This window comes from Apium graveolens, chromosome 9 (assembly GCF_009905375.1).
Source record: "Apium graveolens cultivar Ventura chromosome 9, ASM990537v1, whole genome shotgun sequence".
In the NCBI taxonomy this organism is placed as follows: domain Eukaryota; kingdom Viridiplantae; phylum Streptophyta; class Magnoliopsida; order Apiales; family Apiaceae; genus Apium; species Apium graveolens.
Genome location: NC_133655.1, coordinates 262,958,336 through 262,980,885, shown reverse-complemented (window position 1 = coordinate 262,980,885; position 22,550 = coordinate 262,958,336). Strand labels below are relative to the sequence as shown.

Sequence of the window (22,550 nt, the reverse complement as noted above, 5' to 3'; positions counted from 1 at the left end):
AGTTTTTACCTTTCTCATTATTATCTACGTTCCTCCTCATTTTCATATTATTAAATTCACAATTTTCACTTATTCTCTTGCTCCATTAATTTCTTTTTAATTGCATAAATATATATATAATATTTCATATTTAGAAATGAATTTTGATGAAGAATATTCGTGGTATCGCCTAGATGTGATACTGTGACAAATGGTCCGAAAACAAGATATTGCTTTCATCCTCTCCGGGATATCCCATGCTAGTTGTTTTTGTTTAAAATCGAGGGAGTAAGGAAAAGATAATGTCCAAAACTGTGGATGAGAAATAAGAGGAAGTAAAATCAAGAGAAATATTTGCAGTACATACAAACAAAATCTTCCATAAAAATCTAATCACAAAACACTATCCCCGCATTATCATCCGTTGATTTCAAAAACAAAAAATTGAATTGATTACCAAATTTTTTATGAATGATGTGTCCTGACAATTGGTATATTTTAATTCAAGTGAATATATATATTTTTTATCTATTCACACGAGATCATATTTTATTATTATCAAAATTACCAACTATACATATTACATGTAATTTAAGAATGACTTGACGAACTAACTCGGGTACATAGTATTTTTCTAATTCTATATTATACTATAATAATCAGAATAGATTATAATTTGGTTGAACGATTATTCTCTAACTTTTGTTATTTAAAAAAAATAGTTTTATATATCCGCTAAACTACTAAATTGCTAGACATAGGCTTGTTTGATATTGCTGTTACACACAGTTATAATAGTTTTTTGCTGAAAAACTGTCAGAAATTTGTTTGGTAAATTCAAAAAACTGCTGTCTGAAAAAACGCTTTTGATCTAAAAATTACTGTTTCCCCATGTTTTTGGAAAACGCTGTTTCAGCTTTTTCAGGAATTAGCTATCGGTTTTATTATTAAACCTTTTCAAAAATATTATTTTTATATATTATATCTCAAAATATGCATAAATTAAAAAAATTACCAAACATTTATCTAATTTTCCACTTTTTCCATCAGCGCTTTTTTCACAGCACTGCAGTTTTTAATAGCACTCCAAACAAAACCATAGTCTATTTATTCTACTAAATTACAACCACAACTTATCTTATTATTAAAAAAAATAAAATAATATTATATATCCGTTAACTACCAAATTGTTAAACTTCTTATTCTATTAAACTGATTTAAATTATTATAAAAATAATGAGTAAAACTAAAATAAAAACCCCAGCCCAGAGCCCAAAATTCCAGCATTGTTGCCTTGGCGCTGCCAAAACCTTATCATTTTATCTCTCTCGCCAAACCCCCAAAATTCAATCCACAAACCCTAATCTATACATACACATACACCCAATTTTGGTTCAATTTAATCAATGGATTCAACTGAGGCTGCTGCAAATTTAATGGGTTCTTCTGATTCAGGTTCTTTAAAATCATCTTCTTTGTTTTTGGATAAAAATGTTATTGATTCTGATGTTTTGAAAGTTGATAATAATGATGATAATGATAGTATTAGTACTATTAGTGATGGTGGTTTTGTGAGTGGTGAGGAGGATTTTGATATTGAGAAGCCTGCTTTAGGTGATAAATTGGTTGAAATTAAGGACATTAATACTGTTAAGGTTGTTGATTCTGGTGACCCTTTTGTTGGTTCTCCTGATTACGCAACCCCGGTTGCGGTTCGGGATGAAAAGAGTTATAAAGATGTAATCTTGGAGGGTGGGGAGGAAAAGAGTTATAAAGATGTAGTCTTGGAGGGTGGGGAGGGTGATGGAAATGTTGGTGGTGTGGGAGTGGATGAGGGGTTGAAGGAAGATAAGGTGATTGAGGTTTCCCGGGCCGAGGAAGTGCTGGTGGAGGAGAAGAAGATTGAGGGAGTGAGTGGCGAGGAGGGTGTTAGTGAAGTGGTTGAAAAACATGTTGTGGAAAGCGGGGAGAGTGAGGAAGTGAGTGTCGGGGTTGTGGAATCGGGAGAGGGTGAAGGGGATGCTGTAGTGGAGAGTATAAATGTTGATTTGGTGGAGCCTGGAGTGGCTGTTGTTGGGGCAGTGGAAGGAAATGGGAATGATGATGGAAGTAGAAGTTTGAATGTCGAGTCTGATCAAGTAAGTGGTGGGATTGTTGAGGAGGGTCAAGTTCAACAAATTGTTGTTCCTACGGATTCTGAAAGTTTGAGCTTGAGCAATAAGTCTGACGAGGCGAATGAGACTGTTGAGGAGAAATCGGTTCAAGATGACACTGCACCAACAAATGCTGAGTTAATCGAATTGGATGGAGTAAAATTTACACCTGACGGAGACTCTGTCGTGGAAGATATACAAGTGAAGCTAGCTGTTCCAGGAGTGGCAGTTATTGGGGAAGAAGAAAAGGAAGTTGGCGGTGATGTGGGCGTTAGTATCGAGCCTGAACAAGTATTTGGTGATGATGTCACTGATGCTCATGATGGTAATATCGAGCAACTTGGTATTGATAATGCAGAATCTACTACTTCTGCTGATGTTAAAACTACCCCCGAAGGAGACATTGTTATAGAAAATATACAGGTGGATGTGTTAAAACCTGGGGTGGCTGTTGGTAACGTGGAAGAAAATGGTCAAGCTAATAGCTACATTGAAAATATTCAAGAAAATGAAGAGAAGCCAGTGTCACAGGTGGAGGGAGATTCTAAACCCAGTGATAAACTAGGGAACTATGTTGATGAGCTAGGAGTTGTTTCTATCCCTAATTCAGTTGGTAGTGATGCTGAAGCCGTGGTTGGTGCTACAGATGACATAACTCGTATTCCAGCCAATGTGGAAGAACATAAAAAAACTGAAGATACAAGTTCAAGTGTTCAAGATGAGATAATAGAAAATGGGGTCTCCGAAACAGTCTTAGCCAATGATTCTGCCAAACAAAATCCACTTCAAAATAAAGAACTTGAAATTACAGATGAAATAAACTTTGAAAAGAATGAAGCAAGTGATGGCGTAGAAGGCTCAGGTTCTGATGGGGAGTCTGATGGTATGCTGTTTGGAAGTTCTGAAGCTGCAAAGCAATTTATTGAGGAGCTGGAACGTGGATCAGATGGAGGTTCCGACTCTGGTGCAGAGAGTTCTCATAATAATGCACCGAGAATAGATGGGCAAATTGCGACCGACTCTGAAGAAGAGGACACTGATGAAGGAGAGGGCAAGGAGATGTTCGATTCAGCTGCAGTAACAGCTCTCTTGAAAGCAGCGACAGGTGCTGGTTCAGATGGAAGCAATATAACTATAACCTCCTCTCAAGATGGTTCTAGGCTTATCGCAGTTGAGCGTCCTGCTGGTTTAGGATCCTCAATGCAATCCTTAAGGCCTGCTCCACGAGCAAATCGGTCCAATTTTCTTGCACCCTCAAATTTTGCCAGTGGTGAAGAATCTGAGAACTTGAATGATGAGGAGAAGAGGAAGCTGGAGAAGTTGCAGTCTATTAGGGTGAAATTTCTGAGAATCCTTAAGAGATTAGGGGTGTCTTCAGATGAATCGGTTCCAGCCCAGGTTTTGTACAGACTGGCGCTTATTGCAGGAAGGCAAACTGGTCAGCTTTTTAGTCTTGAAGCTGCAAAGCAGACAGCTATGCAGCTTGAAGAAGATGGGAAAGATGACTTGGACTTCTCTGTGAATATTCTCGTTCTTGGGAAATCTGGAGTTGGAAAGAGTGCAACAATAAATGCGATTTTTGGTGAAGAGAAAACTCGGATAGATGCCTTTCAGCCAGCTACAAATGCTGTTAAAGAGATTATAGGCGTGGTTGATGGGGTTAAGATTCGGGTCTTGGACACACCTGGCCTCAAGACTTCAGTAATTGAGCAGTCTTTCAATCGCAGCATCTTGTCTTCTGTCAAGAAGTTCACAAAGAAGAATCCGGTTGACGTTGTTTTGTATGTGGATCGGTTGGATGCCCAAACTCGAGATCTTAATGATCTGCCGTTATTGCGTACGATTACCACTTCTCTTGGATCTCCTATATGGCGAAGTGCCATAGTAACTCTTACACACGCCGCGTCTGCACCTCCAGAAGGACCAACTGGTTCTCCGTTAAGTTATGATGCATTTGTTACCCAACGATCTCATGTGCTGCAGCTGTCTATAGGACAAGCTGTTAATGATATGCGCATGATGAGCCCAGGCTTGATGAATATGATGGTGTCTCTGGTCGAGAATCATGCGTCATGCAGGAAGACTAGAGGAGGACAGAAGGTTCTTCCTAATGGCCATACTTGGAGGCCGGAGTTGATGATGTTATGCTACTCGATGAAAATATTGTTAGAAGCAAACTCTCTCTCAAAGCCACAAGAATTGTTTGACCAGCGTAGGCTCTTTGGGTTTCGAGCTCGCTCACCCCCTCTTCCATACATGTTGTCCTCCATGTTGCAGTCACGTGCACACCCGAAACTCTCCAATGAACAAGGTGGTGACAATGGTGATTCTGATATTGACTTGGCAGATTTGTCAGATTCAGACCAAGAGGATGATGAAGATGAGTATGATCAGCTTCCACCCTTTAAGCCTCTTAAGAAATCTCAGCTTGCTAAGTTGAGCAAGGATCAAAGAAAAGCCTACTTTGAGGAGTATGATTACCGTGTGAAGCTTCTGCAGAAGAAGCAGTGGAAGGAGGAGTTAAAAAGAATGAAAGAGATGAAGAAGAAAGGCAAGGATTCTGTGAATGATAATGCTTACACTGATGAAGATCCTGATGCCGGTTCTGCAGCTCCAGTGTCTGTTCCATTACCGGACATGGCCCTGCCACCTTCTTTTGATAGTGATAATCCAGCACACAGGTATCGGTTTCTGGAACCTACTTCGCAGTTTCTGGCAAGGCCGGTTCTGGACACCCATGGTTGGGATCATGACTGTGGATATGAAGGGGTCAATCTTGAACAGAGTTTAGCCATTCTCAGTAAATTTCCTTCTGTTATATCTGTTCAGGTTACCAAGGATAAGAAAGAGTTCAGCATCAATTTGGACTCTTCCATAGCTGCAAAACATGGGGAGAATGGATCGAGTATGGCTGGCTTTGACATTCAGAATATGGGTAAGCAACTTGCCTATATCATCAGAGGGGAAACCAAGTTCAAGAATTTTAGGAAGAACAAAACAGCTGCTGGGGTATCAGTTACTTTCCTAGGTGAAAATGTTATCACTGGGCTCAAAGTCGAGGATCAGATTTCTTTTGGAAAGCAGTATTCTTTGGTTGCCAGTGCAGGTACAGTACGATCTCAACAGGATGTAGCATATGGAGCTAATATCGAAATGCAGCGCAGGGAACTTGAATATCCAATTGGACAGGTTCAGTCCTCATTAGGTTTGTCCCTAATAAAGTGGAAAGGAGATTTAGCATTGGGGTTCAACAGTCTAGCGCAATTTGCAATTGGACGCAATTCCAAGGTGTCTGTCCGAGCTGGAATAAACAACAAGCTTACTGGTCAGATCACAGTCCGGACAAGTAGTTCTGAACATCTCTCTCTTGCACTTGCAAGTATTCTTCCAGTCGCAGTTACCATATACAAGAAACTTTATCCTGATGTTGGTGAGAAGTACTCGATCTATTAATCTTGTTTATGTTCTGTTCAGCAATTCTTGGAGATAGCACCGGAAAATAGAAGTTAGCATTTTACTTGAGTATTGCATATTTTTGTCCTATTCAGAACTTCTTGTATCAAGATTATGTTATTTTCTAGTTTTTCTAGAATGAGACCAGTCCAGCCGGACATAATAATTTAACTTTGCTTTAAAATTATAAAGGTAAAGAATCATGGCATGCTCCTTGCGTCTATTTAATTGGCTAATTGGCTAATTGGCTTGTTCTACCTTCTACGTGCTTGAGAGGTAGTGTTGACTGCCAAGTTTATTTACTAGAAGCGAAGAGTTCTTGTGTGGAAGTTATCCAGTCCTGAATGCTGAGTCACAACCATGATTTCATTGTTGAATTTTACTACGTTAGTGATTTGTATGATTTGTACTTTGTAGTATGTTTGCATAGTTCTGTACTAAAATTGTAGACATATTCATCTTCTTGGAATTCTGTTCATGTATTTTCACCTTAATTGTTCTGTCTCACTTTCCAGGTGATTAATTTGAAGACTACATGTATATTTGTGCGTTTTTTTGACAGTTCTATATTTGTGTGTTTATGAAGAAATACAATATATTTCTGTCATTTTGCTATCTAAGAAAACCTCAAAATTCCAAGTCATCAGTTTCAAAAACCTTGCTGTAGCTACTACACTTTCATACCCTTTTTTGTCCATTCTTGTGTATATAAATTACCTGTTAGGTTTGTTTTGAATGCAGGCAGAAGTGCTGGGGATCAACTGATCAAGGATTGGCACCTTTAGGTCATTTTTACGACTTTTTAAGCATGAAATATCAAATTGTTGTAGATGTGGAATGGAAGGGGATCAATATGCATAATTTTCTATTTTTTTTTTTATATTTTTTTATATCTTTTTGTTGATTTGCTCATGGAAAGAACTGAGACATGTAACAGTGCAGAAATCAGGCGTTTTGGCAAATTTCAAACATACATCATACATCAAACTAGTACAATTTCAGTCATGTACATCAGTTTGTGAGCATAATTGAGATGCAGGGATATCTACTTAGCGAAACACCCAACTAAAGATGAAGACGACATCTTGCTATGTTATAGAACATCGCAACCCAAACCTGACCACTCATGTCGATCCTCATCGCGTCTTTACAAAGTATGCTCCATTACTTACAGGCATGCCCATTCTCAGTAGTCTTAAGTATCTTGGCAATTTTGTCAACAGGAACTAGTGGCATATAGTACAACACTCTATAGCCTCTTGCTGCGAAATGAACAACAGTCTGATTGTATCTCTCGGCGCAATACGCTGCTGTTGGGACCAACACATGAGCGAGTTGAGGAAACAAAGGAAGCCGGTTTAGTGAACACCAGGCCACAATGACATAGTTTTCAGCCACCGGCTCGTACTTGTAGTAATACTCTTTAGCTACTGGCTTGTACCTGGCTTACACTGTTTTAGCCACGTTTGTAGCCGTCTCCACCACACCAGCTCGCTTAACATCCAGGGCAATGGCTCGAGCTAGGGTTGAAGCCTCTTTGATCAGTGACGGCGTGTGGTGATCAATCTCAGTCATCAGCTCATCAACCTGTATGTACCTTGTCTAGATTAGTCTAATTTCAATTGCTAATATTCCCCAATTAAATAGAACTGTATTCAATGCATCAAGTCCACAACTTCATCGAACCAGCTATTTTTTTTTTGGGTTCAAAATCCTTTTATTAGTTTAATAAATAAATAGTGTGTTTTATTGATAGATTGTTTCAACATTCCGCTAATCTATTCATTAATAAATCTCAAAACAAAATTATTTTCAGTCAAGTTTGACTCGTAAATAAATTGGTCGCTGATCGGATAATTATTCAAGTTTGACTCGTTAATCAAACAAGCTGACTATCAAAGAATGATGCAAACAGTTATAAACAATGATACCTTATGATCGACGAACACAAGGAGTTGGAACGGAACGTTATGAAACTTATGGTAGACAGGTCCGGTGACTGCCTTAACGGCGCCTTCGACGGTTTGAATACCGGACTTCAACGGACCGGCATTACCTTTAGCGTACTTGTAGATTGATGAAAATAACACAATGACATATATAGCTACCACTTGTACGAAATTTAGATACTTCAATTTCTTGTCGTCCACTTTAACCTATAAAAATGTACAAACCACGTACAAAAATCATCAAGCATGCATATTAAAACATTGCTTCTGTAAAAAAATTGTCATGTGATGATTTTTACCGATTGTGCTGGTGGTTGCAGGTCCGTTTCCGCCATGAGATTAATGAAGTATTATAGACTGGGTTTCAGGGTTTTATAAAATGCATAAATTAAAATAATAAGGTAAATGGAAGTGCAAAACAGACCTCCTTTTTATAAGTGGAGAAGTTCGAACAAACTAAACAAGATTCTAGATGGGATGTTAATCACAATGGCCCGTTTCACTTACTCTCTTCATTTTCTGTTTTGAATTGCCCTAAACACAAAAAAAAAAAAATGGTGTATTTGTCATTCATGAAAATCTCGTTACTATAAATATCAATATCTTTGTATCAAGCCTTCATTTTAAATATGAAATATACATAAAGATCAAGAATTGATTGTTTGCAGGATAAAATAATTATCCGGATGTATACAGGAAACCTATGGTGTAATTTAATTATCAATTTCTCTGTAGTGTAAGTAATTTGAATTTAGGAGTTTTGGAGTCTTTTTGTCACTTTCGATTTGGGATATTATGAGGAGAGAGGTATGAAGTGTTCATAGTCAGGATGGAAGGTCACTAAGAGGGAGTATGGTCCGAGTATTCAATACACAATTTTTGATAATATTAAATGCATTTGAATTTAGGTATATTATATATGAATAAAACCATAGATTTATGTTTGTCTCCACCTATTTTTACATTATGTCATCAAATTTTATATTTTTAGTTCAAATTTCTACATTTTTGATATGTGATACACAATACACATACACACATAAATCAGGGTCTTTCATAAAACAGTCTCTACAGTCTTTCGGAAATCAGTCTACGTACATTTTACCCTTCCACATCCTGCAAAAACGGGATATACTTGATATGTTTGGTTTGGTTTGATAATAATATCTTTATATGAATTATTTGGTGATGAAAGAAGTATGCAAATTATTATATTTGTCTTTTATAATATAACAATTATACTTTCTTCGTCTTTAAATACATGTTCATTTTCACTTTTTAACTAGTCAAATCAAATTTCTATTAATATGATTGAAATGTTTATATATTATATAATAATAATAAAAAAACTATATCATTAATCTATTCTATATGCAGCTTTCAGTTTTTTCCAATAACAAATAGATTAATTTTAGTATTTAATCAAATATTAGTTAATTTGACTCTTACAAAATCAAAATGACCATTTGAATAGGGACGAGTGATTATAAAAAATCTCACAATATTTGGTTATTGAATTCTGAAAATTTATTGGGCTCAGCTGTTTGGACTCAAAAGCCATCTCAAATCCAGTGAATAAATCTTTTGTTGGGTTACACTCAAAAGGCTCATGTAAATTATTGCGGCCGACCACAGTTAAAGAAACTATATTAGTACAAAAGTCAGAATCAAGAAGCTGTAATGGAGGATTCACAGCAAGCAATTCTTAAGGACGTGTTTGGGGAGTCATCAGATAGTGAATGTGAAACCCAAGAAACAACAAGCAACACCAAACATGACTTTGAGTTGTTATTTGGAGAAATCCCAAAATGGGAAGCAATTAGTTCAATAAAGGGCTTGTGGGTTTGTAAAGACTTTCTTGATGATCATCAACAGTCTTTGCTTCTCTCTAATATTCATAAAGGTTCAATCTTTTTCACTTTTACTTGTTATTTGATCAACCCCAACAATTATTTGGGATTTACATGAAATTACTCCTTATTTCGTGTTTAATTTGTATGTTATAACATGATGAATTGGTTTGAGTTGAAAAGGTTTATCATTTTATGTTCTGGTTGGTTTTTTATTATGTGAATTGTGGTTTGATGCAATGTGGGAAGTTTATATTGGAAATTAAGATGCTTGACCTTGTATTTAGGGTGTGTATATTGGGTTTAGTTTAGTTTGTTTAAGTTCAAGAGAATTAGCTTCTGTTTCGGTTTATATTCGGGTCAATTGGTTTGTATTTTGACACTCTGTGCTTAAATTTGTGTATGGCATTTTCACTCCGAAACTGGAAGGAATAAGATTCCATTTTGGTATACTACCTCCGTCCCTTCCAATTGTTATCGTTTCTGGGAGAGTGTCCGACACACATTTTAAGATGAATAGAAAGTATAGTTCTATAACTTTTTAAAAAAAATTTCTTTTTCCGAATAAAAATAGAATGTTTAAACTTTTATTCAGAAAAATAAATTTTTTAAAAAAGGTTAAAGAACTAGACTTTCTCTTCATCTTAAAATGCGTGCCGGACACTCTCCCAGAAACGATAACAATTGGGAGGGACGGAGGGAGTATTTTGGATTCACAAGCAAGGAATGTATAAAATTTAATGGAACTAGATTCTATTTGGTTTATATTTGGGTTAATCTATTTGTGTTTTGTCCAGTTAATAGTGTTTAAGGGCCGTGTCGTGTTTGAGCATCGGCCGTGTCCGACATTGTCAACCCATTTAGGTTTTTTCAGATACCATTTGCCCTATTCAGGTTTTTTCAGATGGCTACTTTTTTCAGATGGCTACTTGAGGTTTTGGATGTGAGTTTTACTTGATTTTGTAATAGTCCTTGTATGTACGAGCAAGAATTGATAGCGGTGTTAAATTGTTATTATACTAAAGTTCAGGCATATGGATTACATATTAAAGCGGGATGCCTTAACTTCCCATTAACTTCCCTACTCTACGATTTCACCTTCTCTCGGAGATACCATTAACTTCCCATTAACTTCCCTACTCTACGATTTCACCTTCCCTCGGCGATACCATTAACTGAATCACTCTCTGCTCGGAGCCCGAGATACCCACAACTCTTTTGATTTGACAACAACTTTAATATCCACAACTTTAATGGCGATGGAACAGAAGAAGGGGAAGAGAAAGAGGAACGGCGGCAGAGGAAAATGAAAGAGTAAGGTCATTTTCTGATTATATTTTCATTGTTAAATTGTTATCTTTTAATTGTTAGAGTGTTAAATGTTCGAGTAAGAATCTAGTTTTTAACTTCATTATTGTTAGATTGTTAGTTTTCTGATTATATTATGTTAAATTGTTATCTTTTAATTGTTAGAGTGTTAAATGGTCGAGTAAAAATCTAGGTTTTAACTTTATGATTGTTAGATTATTAGTTTTGTGATTATATTATGGTTTCATTATTGTAAGTTTGTTTTAGGACATAGTTTGTTTTAGGACATGGAGAGGATATTAGGAGCGGTTCAGTGTAATTAGGCCTAATTTTTAAGGATATGCTCTTGTAGGTCTTGAAAAGCGGAAGCGTGAGGAATGATTGTGAGAGTGTGGGAGATATTTTTTAGTATAGTTTTAAGCCTGAAACTATACAAGAGGTTGATTATTATGAATTTCTGCTCCTTATGAGTTTGATGCATCTGTTTGTTTCATGCATAAATCTTTTATCTGTTAATTTTCTTTTTCTTTTCTCTAGATGTATGATTGTCTATATTACAATTTCGTATGGACGGACAAGCGGGCCAAACTGCTGATAGATACGTATCGTAGTTATCTGGAGCATGATGCAAATGAATTACAGGATTTTGATTCTCGCGAGCGCTGTTTGGAGAAATTGAAAACCGTCTTTAATGAGGTACCCACCGAGGTACCCACTGAGGTACCCGCTGACATCTGTCCAAATGCAAAGGCCGTTCATATCATACATATATACAGTGAAAAAAAAGTCGCCGATAATGATATTACATCTTAACTCGACGAGTTTGCTACTACTTATTTGAATAAATAAGTATTCAACCTTTTCAGGATGGGATAAAATATGGAGAGTTGAAGAAAATTTTCAAAGATAAATGGTCACTATTTAAGCTGCTGGTTCAACATGAAAAGTTTGAATACTACAGGCCATTGAATGCTCCACCCCTAGCTAGATGTGCAACTAGACTAAAAGTTAGTGACCTATTGAAAGTTTTTGCATCCAACAATTACCATTTTCCCCAAGTATGGGACTACTGATGCTGACAAGTATAGTTTAGTCGTTTAACACCATTATGTCTTTACAGCTTGAAGAAGCTATGTGTGCAGCTAACTAGATTAGAACCAAACCTGTTATCTTTTCATCGTAATATTAATTTTAACATAAGATTAGGCACCCCTCATTTGCAGCTACCTTGCTAGCTAGTCAGTGATTATCTTATACATCGTCTGTCACATTTTGGTGTACGATTCATGTGATTTATATTTTTTCTTTTGTTTATGCAAATAACTTTTATCCACATTTCAACCTTAGCCAATAGCTAAGAGCCAATTTGTAGTTTAAGCATGAAGCAGTCTGCTCCGATTTCTTCACAGAACTAGTTAACTTTTACCATTTTATGTGATGACCTTTTGGTTAATGGATCATACGGTGTATTTTTCTGCTTAGTTCCCGAACCTGAACTTGGGCCTGCAGTTAGGTATCTACTGCAGTTAGGTATCTACTGCAGTTTAAAGTGTGTCAATGATTAGATTTATTGGTTGGTTTTATCCTCTAAATTCCATTGACTCACTATTAAAATTTGCTTTCTCTGTAGGGAAGGTCCTCTAATAGTAGCAGTACAAGGTTTTACTGGGCAGACGATTTGCTGCAGGTTTGGTTCTAATCTAGTTAGCTGCACACATAGCTTCTTCAAGCTATAAAGACATAATGGTGCTAAACGACCAAACTATACTTGTCATCATCAATAGTCCCATACTTGGGGAAAATGGTAATTGTTGGATGCACAAACTTTCAATAGGTCACTATGTAATGAACTCAGATGGACAGGCCCAACCAAAGAAGCTTATCTTGTACAAACGGATTAAGAAGCAAATAAATGGGCCGACCCAAGAAGAATGACGGGGAATATAGTAAAATGAAGTGGGCAAAACAGTAAAGCGGGAAAAAAACCTTAAAGAGGATCGAGGGAGGGAATTAGGGTTTTTTATGCAGATTATAGTCTTTGCTTTATTGCGTAGGAGATAGTGGCATCTCGAAGGTCCAGAGTAACAAACTCAGGCTTGTAATTCGAAGTAATCAGTTAAATATTGTGATAAACTCTTAAGTTCACTAAATTGCAACATAGGACAACTTAATCCTTCTCAGTTGGTATCAGAGCTCTAGATCTATGGGACCTCCAACAGTCACACAGAGGATAGATCAGTTGGAAGAGAAGGCGACAGAGATAGAGTCGACGATGGCTGACATGGTAGAGAAGGGAGTCGAAAGAGCCATGGAGGCTATGCGTCATTCGTTGACAATGGAGAGTCAAGTCATGACGGCGAAGATGGCATCGGAATCGGAGGCAGTAGCAAAAAGATTAGAGGGACGTATCTCACGGAGTTGAGAGTACCAGGAAGAGATGATTAACACGATGCGAAATGAGCAACTCAAATACCAATCAGAAGTGAAGTCAACTTTGACGGAGCCATAGTTTTCAGGCAACAATAGGTGACAAAGCTGACAAAGCTACCGGGAGTGTTAATCAGCTAGGATCGTCATCGGCAGGAATGCCTCCACCTTGTTTTGTTCATAAAGAGGGGAAGCTAAGGAGTAGTGCAGGTTTTAATGGTTGTGGCTCAGGAGGAGGGCCTGGAAATTGGCGATATAAGAAGCTCGATATTCCAATTTTTGATGGCACAGACCCTGATGGGTGGATTTTGCGGATGGATCGCTATTTTGCATTTTATAAGATGACAGATGAGGAAATGATGGAGGCAGTTATGGTGGCTGTGGAGGGAGACGCCCTTCGCTGGTATCAATGGGAGAATAAACGGAGGCCTATAAGAACTTGGGGTGATTTGAAGGATTTTGTTGTAAGGCAGTTTAGACCAGCAGCTGGTGGGTCCTTGTATGAGCAGTGGCTCGCTACCACTCAAACTTCTACAGTTACGCTTTATAGAAACTGTTTCCCCTCTTGAACGCATTTTCGAGAACATTTTATTGGGGCAATTTCTCAATGGGTTGAAGGAAGAAATAAGAATGGAGGTTAGGTTGTTGGGTCCGATTACTTTGGAGCAGGCTATGGAGTATGCTGTATGGGTGGAGGAACGGAATAGGGTGAGCAATGCTAAGAGGATGGGGAGTGTGTTTACCAAAACAAGTTCGTTTTTGCTGGAAACCAGAGGGGGGTTCTACAAGCCAATTTTACCAAAATGGACCTGTTGTAGTGTGTATTCAGGATGTAGTTGGAGTATTGGGGCCAGTGATTCGGCGTTAACAGTGCAATCTCTGAAAATAAATCCAGCCAGTCAATTAGTGTCAAAGAATTTAGGAGAGGTTCGTAGATTTTCAGAAGCTTAATTACGAGAGAAGAGGGCCAAGGGGCTCTGCTTCCGTTGTGACGATAAGTCGAACATTGGACATCGTTGCAAGCGTCTTGAACTCAGTGTATTAATCATGGAGGATGAGGAGGATACAGAGTCTGAAGGTGGGGGTAGTGATGTTCCAACATCTCCGGTAGAGGAGACACCGACAGAGGTATCACTGAATTCTGTCATTGGGATCTCTAACCCAAAGATTATGAAGTTACGAGGTTTGATTGGAGATGCGGAGGTGGTGATCATGATCGATCCTGGAGCCACCCACAATTTCATATCATTGGCAACGGTTCAACAACTAGGGCTGGTAGTTACGCCGTCAGGGCCGTTTGGAGTTTCTTTGGGCAATGGAGAGGCTATAAAAGGGTCAGGAGTATGTATTGGAGTGCGGGTGCAGTTAGATGGGGGTATGGAAGTCTGTGAGGATTTTTTGCCTTTGGAATTAGGTAGCTCGGACATAATTTTGGGTGTCCAATGGTTAGAAAAACTGGGCACAGTATTGACAAATTGGAAGACGCAAGAGATGATAATTGATATAAATGGGGAGACTGTTAAAATAGTAGGAAATCCATCATTGGTGAGAGCTCAGATTTCTCTTAAGGCAATGATCAAGTCGTTAAGGAAGGAGAAGAAAGGGTACGTGGTGGAGTGTAACCGGTTGGAGAAATTGCAAGAACAGGTAAAGTTGGCCGGGAATGCAGAAGCAGAAGTACCAAATTTTTTGGTAGATACGGTTCAACGACATTATAGGGTGTTTCAAGACCCAAAAGGGCTTCTCCCGACGCAAGATCATGTTCATTCCATTGTGTTGAAGGCAGGTGGAAACCCAGTGAGTGTCCACCCGTACCGTTACCCCCAGTGTCAAAAAAATGAAATAGAACGACTCGTCAAAGAGATGTTAGCAGCATAAATTATAAAACCGTCCAACAACCCCTTCTCTAGCCCCGTGCTCTTGGATAAAAAAAGGATGGCTCGTGGCGTTTTTGCGTTGATTATCGAGCATTCAATAAGGACACTATTCCTGATAAATATCCAATCCCGATAATTGAGGAGTTGTTAGATGAACTTCACGGAGCTAAATATTTTTCAAAGCCCGACCTTAAGTCGGGATATCACCAGATTTTGATCAACCCCACCAACACTCACAAGACTGCATTCCGTACAAACGACGGACATTACGAGTTTTTGGTCATGCCTTTTGGCTTGACCAACGCTTCGGCGACCTTCCAGTCTTTAATGAATGATATAGTCACTAATGAATGATATATTCAGGCCATTCTTGCGTCGTTTTGTATTGGTATTTTTCGACATATTGGTGTATAGTTAGACTTCGGAGGAGCATACCAAGCACCTGGATATTGTTTTGGGCACGCTGTCACAACATAGCTTATACGCTAATCTAAAGAAGTATGAATCTGGGAAGATACGAGTGAATTATTTAGTGCACGTTATTTTTTCAAGAGGGAGTCGCAGCGGACATGGATAAAATTCAGGTTATAAAGGACTGGCCACAACCTCACAATTTAAGGGACTTGCGTGGTTTTTTGGGTCTGACAAGGTACTACCGCAAGTTTGTCCAGGGGTATGCACAACTTGCCCAGCCACTTACGGAGCAACTTAAGAAAGACAAATTTGGATGGTCCCCAGCGGCTACAAAAGCTCTCAACGAATTGAAGACAGCAATGACAAATCCTTCGGTTTTGGCCATGCCTAATTTTGAACAGCCTTTTGTTGTCGAAACCGACGCTTCGGGATATGGGTCGGCGGCGGTGCTCATGCAGAATCAGCGTTCATTAGGTTTTCACAGTAAATTGCTTGGGGTGCAGGTGCGACACAAATCGATTTATTAGAAAGAACTTATGGCTGTATGTTTAGCAGTGCAAAAATGGAAACATTTCCTAATGGGAAGACATTTTATTATACGCATGACCAACAAAGTATCAAATATATAACGCAACGGCGTGAGATTGTTACTGATTATCAGAAATGGGTACGAAAGTTGATTGGGTTTGATTTTGTGATCCAATTCAAACCAGGAGTGGCGAACAAAGCTGCAGATGCTCTGTCCAGGTATCCGGGAGAACAGATATCCTTGAATTTGTTGTTAAGTTCGACCGAGGTAGATTGTAATCAACTCGAAAGGGAGGTGTAGAATGATCCAACCTTGCAAGTTATAAAGCACGAAGTTGAACATCAAACCAAGGAACATAAAGACTTCACAGTCGAATGGGAGACTACTCTACAAAAACAGGTATGTCCTTCCACACAATTCGAGTTTAATACATGTCCTGCGATATTACCATGATTCTTGGTCAAATGTTATTTAAAAATTGTTGCGGAGTGGTTCTGGGCGGGAATGAGAAAAGCTGTAGCCCACTATGTTCGTCGTTGTACCATTTGCCAATGCCACAAACACTCCCAACAAGTCCCTGCTGGGTTGCTTCAGCCCTTACCTGTACCAGTTCGAGTTTTTGAAGATTTATCCATGGATTTCGTGGAGGGTCTGCCCTCTTCGAAGGGTATGAACACCATTTTGGTCATTGTGGATCGACTTTCCAAATACAGCCACTTTGTGGCCTTAAAACACCCTTTTACTGCTATTAATGTGACAAATGCATTTGTCAAGGAAGTTGTAAGGCTTCACGGGTTTCCCTCTTCGATTGTGTCTGACAGAGACCGAGTTTTTTTTAGCCATTTCTGGACATAATTATTTCTCTTGCATGACACAGAACTAAAAAGTACTGCATATCATCCACAAACGGATGGTCAGACTGGAATAGTGAATAAACTTTTGGAAACATACCTTCGTTGCTTTGTAGGGGATAAATTACGGACCTGGGTCCAATGGCTTCCATGGGCGGAATACTCATACGATACTACTCCACTTGGTTATTGTCGTGAACACCCAAAGTTGTTCAGTATCAGACCTACATGGCCAAACTCCTATGGATAGTTTGGAAAAAGTCTTACAGGAGCGAGACTGCCTGATAGATGAGTTAAGACTGAATTTATACAGCGGATAAGAAACGCAGGGACGTGGAGTTCCAACCAGGAGACCAGGAGTTTTTGAAATTGCAGCCTTATCGTTAACGTTCCTTAGCAAGACGACCTTATGAAAAGCTTGCTGCAAGGTTCTATGGACCCTTTCCGGTGCTCGAACGAATTGGGCAGGTGGCGTATAAGTTGGAACTCCCAGATTCAAGCAAAATTCACTCGATCTTTCATGTTTCCCAACTGAAACGCTACATTGGTGATGAACCTGCTAATCCTACGGTACCAACTCAATTATCACCTGACTTGGAATTGTGTGTTGAACCAGAGCAATTGGTAGCAGTTCGACACCACAAAGGACTATAGGAGGTTCTCTTACAATGGAAGGGGTGGCCCGAATATGAAGCTACCTGGGAAGAGGCGAGCACCATTCATCATCGTTTTCCTCATTTTCACCTTAAGGACAAGGTGCGTCTCTGAGAGGCTGGTAATGTATTGAACTCAGATGGACATGCCCAACCAAAGAAGCTTATCGTGTACAAACGGACTAAGAAGCAAATAAATGGGCCGGCCCAAGAAGAATGACGGGAAATTTAGTAAAATGAAGAGGGCAAAACAGGAAAGCAGGAAAAAAGAAAACCTTAAAGAGGATCGAGGGAGGGAATTAGGGTTTTTTATGCAGATTATAGTCTTTGCTTTATTGCGTGGGAGATACTGGCATCTCGAAGGTCCAGAGTAACAAACTCAGGCTTGTAATTCTAAGTAATCAGTAAAATATTGTGATAAACTCTTAAGTTCACTAAATTGCAACATAGTACAGCTTAATCCTTCTCACACCAACCTTTAGTCTAGTTGCACATCTAGCTAGGGGTGGAGCATTCAATGGCCTGTAGTATTCAAACTTTTCATATTGAACCGACAGCTTAAATTGTGACCATTTCTCTTTGAGAACTTTCTTCAACTCTCCATATTTGATCCATCCCGGAAAGGTTGTATCTGCTTGTATCTTATTGCCATTAAAAGTTGAATAACAACTACATTCGACAATGAAAACAAGTTACCTCATATTTATTCAAATAAATAGTAGCAAACTCGTCGAGTTTAGATGTAATATCATTATCGGTGCCTTTTTTTCACTGTATATATGTATGATATGAACGACCTTTGCATTTGGACAGATGTCAGCGGGTACCTCAGCGGGTACCTCATTAAAGACGGTTTTCAATTTCTCCAAGCAGCGCTCGCGAGAATCAAAATCCCGTAATTCATTTGCATCATGCTCCAGATAACTACGATACGTGTATATCAGGAGTTTGGCCCGCTTGTCCGTCCATACGAAATTGTAATATAAACAATCATCCATCTAGAGAAAAGAACAAGAAATACAGTTTGATAAAAGATTTATGCATGAAACAGAAAGATGCATCAAAATCATAAGGAGCAGAAATTCATAATAATTAACCTTTTGTATAGTTTCAAGCTTAAAACTATACTCAAAATTATCTCCCACAATCTCACAATCATCCCTGACGCTTCTGCTTTTCAAGACCCTTAAAAATTAGTCCTAACTACACTGAACCGCTCCTAATATCCTCTCAATGTCCTAAAACAAACGATGTCCTAAAACAAACTAACAATAATGAAACCATAATATAATCAGAAAACCAACAATCTAACAATAATGAAGTTAAAACCTAGATTCTTACTCGACCATTTAACACTCTAACAATTAAAAGATAACAATTTAACATAATATAATCAGAAAACTAACAATTTAACAATTATGAAGTTAAAAACTAGATTCTTACTCGACCATTTAACACTCTAACAATTAAAAGATAACAATTTAACAATGAAAATATAATCAGAAAATGACCTTAGTCTTTCCTTTTCCTCTGCCGTCATTCCTCTTTCTCTTCCCCCTCTTTTGTTCCATCGCCATTAAAGTTGTGGGTATTAAAGTTGTTGTCAAATCAGAAGAGTTGTGGGTATCTCGGACGCCAAGCAGAGAGTGATTCAGTTAATAATATCGCCGAGGGAAGGTGAAATCGTAGAGTAGGGAAGTTAATGGGGTGTTAGGATTAAAGGTGGTGAAATTAAGATGCTTAACCTTGTATTTAGGGTGTGTATATTGGGTTTAGTTTAGTTTGTTTAAGTTCAAGATAATTAGCTTCTGTTTCGGTTTATATTCGGGTCAATTGATTTGTATTTTGACACTGTGCTTAAATTTGTGTACGGTATTTTCACTCCGAAACTGGAAGGAATAAGATTCCATTTTGGTATATTTTGGATTCACAAGCAAGGAATGTATAAAATTTAATGGAACTAGATTCTATCTGGTTTATATTTGGGTTAATGTATTTGTGTTTTGTCTAGTTAATAGTGTTTAAGGGCCGTGTCGTGTATGAGCATCGGCCGTGTCGGACATTGTCAACCCATTTATGTTTTTTCAGATACCCATTTACCCCATTTAGGTTTTTTCAGATGGCTACTTGAGGTTTTGGATGTGAGTTTTACTTGATTTTGTAATAGTCCTTGTATGTACGAGCAAGAATTGATAGTGCTTTCATACAGAAAGACAGTGTTAAATTGTAATTATACTAAAGTTCAGGCATATGGATTACATATTAAAGCGGGATGCCTTATTCTGAATAGGTTTAACTGAAAATTTCTCTTCCTGCATCTTATAGTTTAGTTTCTTGTACACATGTTGTACAATTTTGTTTTGTTTGCATACTCTGAATGAGGTAAATTGTAATCTTGCTAGGTTCTTACTTGTGTCAATGCATTGTTTTTGGATGCAGAAGGGTGGTTTTGCGAAGCTTCTCACAATCAGGTTTGATATTAGATGGATTGTTCCTGTTAATGTAGTTTTTATTTTAGCTAAGTGTGTTCTTTGATTGCCTTGGTTGTTTAATGTAGTCACTAAGAAATGTAGAACAAATGAAAAGCAACTGTATTTCATTAATCATATTACTTGTAGAAGCTCATGTAGTGCATATTTTGCTGCAGGCTATGAGGTTTGGAGATCTTCCAGCATGGGCAACTGAGATTTCTACATCTGTTAAAGAAACTATTCAGTTTAATGATTATGTTTCTGATCCTGTGACAGGTGCAGACTGTCATAAGGACTTGGAAACATGTCTTTTCCCTCCTAATTTATTATCTAGGGAACCCTTTTTCGATCAACTTATTGTAAACCAATATCAACCAGGTGAGGTGAGATGCATTACACTTGTATATGTATTCCTCTAACATCCAGTACACATATTTTTCATACTTCTGAAATTTTCTTTATATTAAGTGATTAAGTAGATTGAAATAATTAAATTGCAATATCATGTGTCCATGTGTGGAGTGTTTGTAATGCTGATCGGAAATGTTAAGATAAGAGAACAACACAGTATAGAAGCACTGTCTTGATTGCATTTGTGGATCAATATGGTTATAGCCTTTTAGCATGATGCTTTACGTTGACAATGGCATATCAATCTATCACACATCCTTTATCCCTCGCAAACTCTCATGCAGTGACAACCATATAATAAGATTTTTCCTTCAGCATTGGTAACATGTTCCTTGCACACTCATTTTAAATACTAGGTTTTATGTAAACTACCTTGCACTCATGTAAATGCTGAAACTTAGCGTGGTTGCCATTTTGGGGTGCAGGGAATTTGTGCACATGTTGATCTCATGCGCTTCGAAGATGGGATTGCTATAGTGTCCCTCGAGTCTTCGTGTGTCATGCATTTCACCCGAGCTGAAAGTGAAGCAACAAACAATCGGCAGAAGGTGCCTGTGTATCTGAGCCCGGGATCACTCGTTCTAATGTGGGGAGAAGCGCGCTACCTTTGGAAGCATGAGATCAACAGAAACCCTGGGATTCAGACATGGGAAGGGAAGAACATTGACCAAAAGAGGAGAACTTCCATTACCCTGAGAAAGCTCTGCAACACTGATTAGCGTACTGCCCTGTTCATCAATATATGCAACTAGTTACTTCACCGGCAGGTCGAGTTCTGTTATCTCTTTGGGTCTTATTTTGATGTCCTGCATCTATCTGAAATGTGTTACTGACTTGAGCAAGGAAATTTTAAAAAGAAACCTTGTGTGAACTCAGATTTATAAGTTATGGTACTGATAATGAAAGATGGAAAATAGACAAACAAAACTGAACATAATTTATTCATGTATATCTTCAGAGGTACACAAGTTTAAGATTTACAACAGAAAGAAATCCAACCCAAGCTAGGCAAGGTTTAACTAGAGCCCCAGCAATGGGATTCACATTCTTGAACACCCGAAAACACTGATAAACCGACACCAACAACGCCAAACACACAACCAACCCGACTCGACTCGCTCCCATCCGAAACATAATCGGATCCCAGGCCAAACTAAGACCAAGTTGAGCCATATACATAGCAGCAGCTCTAGGTTTCTTATGAAAGCCACCTTCAGCCCACACAAGCCATGCAGAGAAGCCCATGACAAGAGAATAAACAACACACATCAAATGAAGGAGCCACAAGGGAGGAAACCAGACGGGTTTCGATACGTTGCGGTAGGTTTGATGACCAGCAGGACGGCCAAATGAGTAGATGTTAGCTACTGTCATGGAAAGTGGCAAGGCAATGGCAAAGGCCAATGAGCGGAGGCCTCGTTTGGCCATGGCTTTTTTCTTTTCAGTTCTGACATCAGTAGTGGTGGTGTCTTGGGGGTCTTGGTTGGATTGTGTTGTTGTTCTGTGCTTGAGTTCTTGAGATGAATCCATTGTATCAAAGTAATGTGTGTATTGAGTGTGTGAGGAGAGGTGTTTGTGTTGTTTGCTTGAGTTGCATGATAGAGAAATCAGGAATTATGTATGGGGAGAAATGGTGAAGAGTGATACGTGGCCTTAGGAGGTGGTGAGGAGTGGCTAATGACTGTACACGTGTTGGAATTGGAGAGCCAGCAGTGTGGAATATGATTGAGTCAAAGACACAAAATGCATATACTCTGTGCATAACACCAAACATCCTTTTATTTTGTCCCAATAAAATACTCCCTCCGTATTTAAAAAGTTTCCTATTTGTGTTGAACACGTTTACCTATGTATATTAATTATTCTTAATATCTTTAATTTCGTATTAGTATTAAATATAAAATTTTTATTATATTAAAGTATTTATAAAAACGAATTCAACAAGATCACTCGTGATTATATTTCATTGTATAAATTAGACGTAAATTAATAATCAATTGCTTACCATGAACAGTATCAAAAGTTAAAATAGGAAATTTATTATTGAACAGAGAGAGACTACATATGATAAGAATACGTGTCAATTTGATGGTTATAAATGATCCTATAAATCATGATTTCTTCTAAAAATATAAAACAGCTGTGTCATTTTTCAATTGGTTAAATATTTTTTAAACATAATAATATTTTTGTATTTACATAATTAAAATAAAAATAACTGAAAT

The 22,550-nt window shown here is 38.1% G+C and overlaps 4 protein-coding genes across 14 annotated transcripts; 2 read left to right on the top strand and 2 right to left on the bottom strand.

Moving 5' to 3' along the window:
- Positions 1-1,250: 1,250 nt before the first annotated feature.
- Positions 1,251-6,092, top strand: LOC141683402 (translocase of chloroplast 159, chloroplastic-like). The gene has a single exon (XM_074488107.1). It carries the CDS (start codon positions 1,386-1,388, stop codon positions 5,583-5,585), a length of 4,200 nt encoding a protein of 1,399 aa, XP_074344208.1. The 5' UTR covers positions 1,251-1,385; the 3' UTR covers positions 5,586-6,092.
- Positions 6,093-6,546: 454 nt separating this feature from the next.
- LOC141683403 (stress-related protein) lies at positions 6,547-7,936 on the bottom strand. Its single transcript, XM_074488108.1, has 3 exons — positions 7,834-7,936; positions 7,517-7,741; positions 6,547-7,172 (listed from the first exon to the last, which is right to left on the bottom strand). Exons 1-3 carry the CDS (start codon positions 7,867-7,869, stop codon positions 7,032-7,034), a joined length of 402 nt encoding a protein of 133 aa, XP_074344209.1. The 5' UTR covers positions 7,870-7,936; the 3' UTR covers positions 6,547-7,031.
- Positions 7,937-9,308: 1,372 nt separating this feature from the next.
- LOC141684214 (uncharacterized) lies at positions 9,309-21,185 on the top strand. Of its 11 annotated transcripts, none has more exons than XM_074489080.1 (8): positions 9,309-9,437; positions 10,415-10,698; positions 11,230-11,412; positions 11,559-11,699; positions 12,323-12,379; positions 19,846-19,914; positions 20,091-20,297; positions 20,751-21,185. In XM_074489080.1, exons 3-8 carry the CDS (start codon positions 11,230-11,232, stop codon positions 21,042-21,044), a joined length of 951 nt encoding a protein of 316 aa, XP_074345181.1. In that variant the 5' UTR covers positions 9,309-9,437; positions 10,415-10,698; the 3' UTR covers positions 21,045-21,185. The 11 variants fall into 11 exon arrangements, 10 of the variants coding, with proteins under 10 accessions (XP_074345181.1, XP_074345182.1, XP_074345183.1 ...); XM_074489081.1 differs by having other exon boundaries at positions 9,322-9,437; positions 10,410-10,698; XM_074489082.1 differs by lacking the exon at positions 9,309-9,437 and adding an exon at positions 9,444-10,327 and having other exon boundaries at positions 10,410-10,698.
- Positions 21,186-21,239: 54 nt separating this feature from the next.
- Positions 21,240-21,931, bottom strand: LOC141684216 (translocator protein homolog). Its single transcript, XM_074489088.1, has one exon. It carries the CDS (start codon positions 21,853-21,855, stop codon positions 21,280-21,282), a length of 576 nt encoding a protein of 191 aa, XP_074345189.1. The 5' UTR covers positions 21,856-21,931; the 3' UTR covers positions 21,240-21,279.
- Between the last annotated feature and the right edge of the window lie 619 nt (positions 21,932-22,550).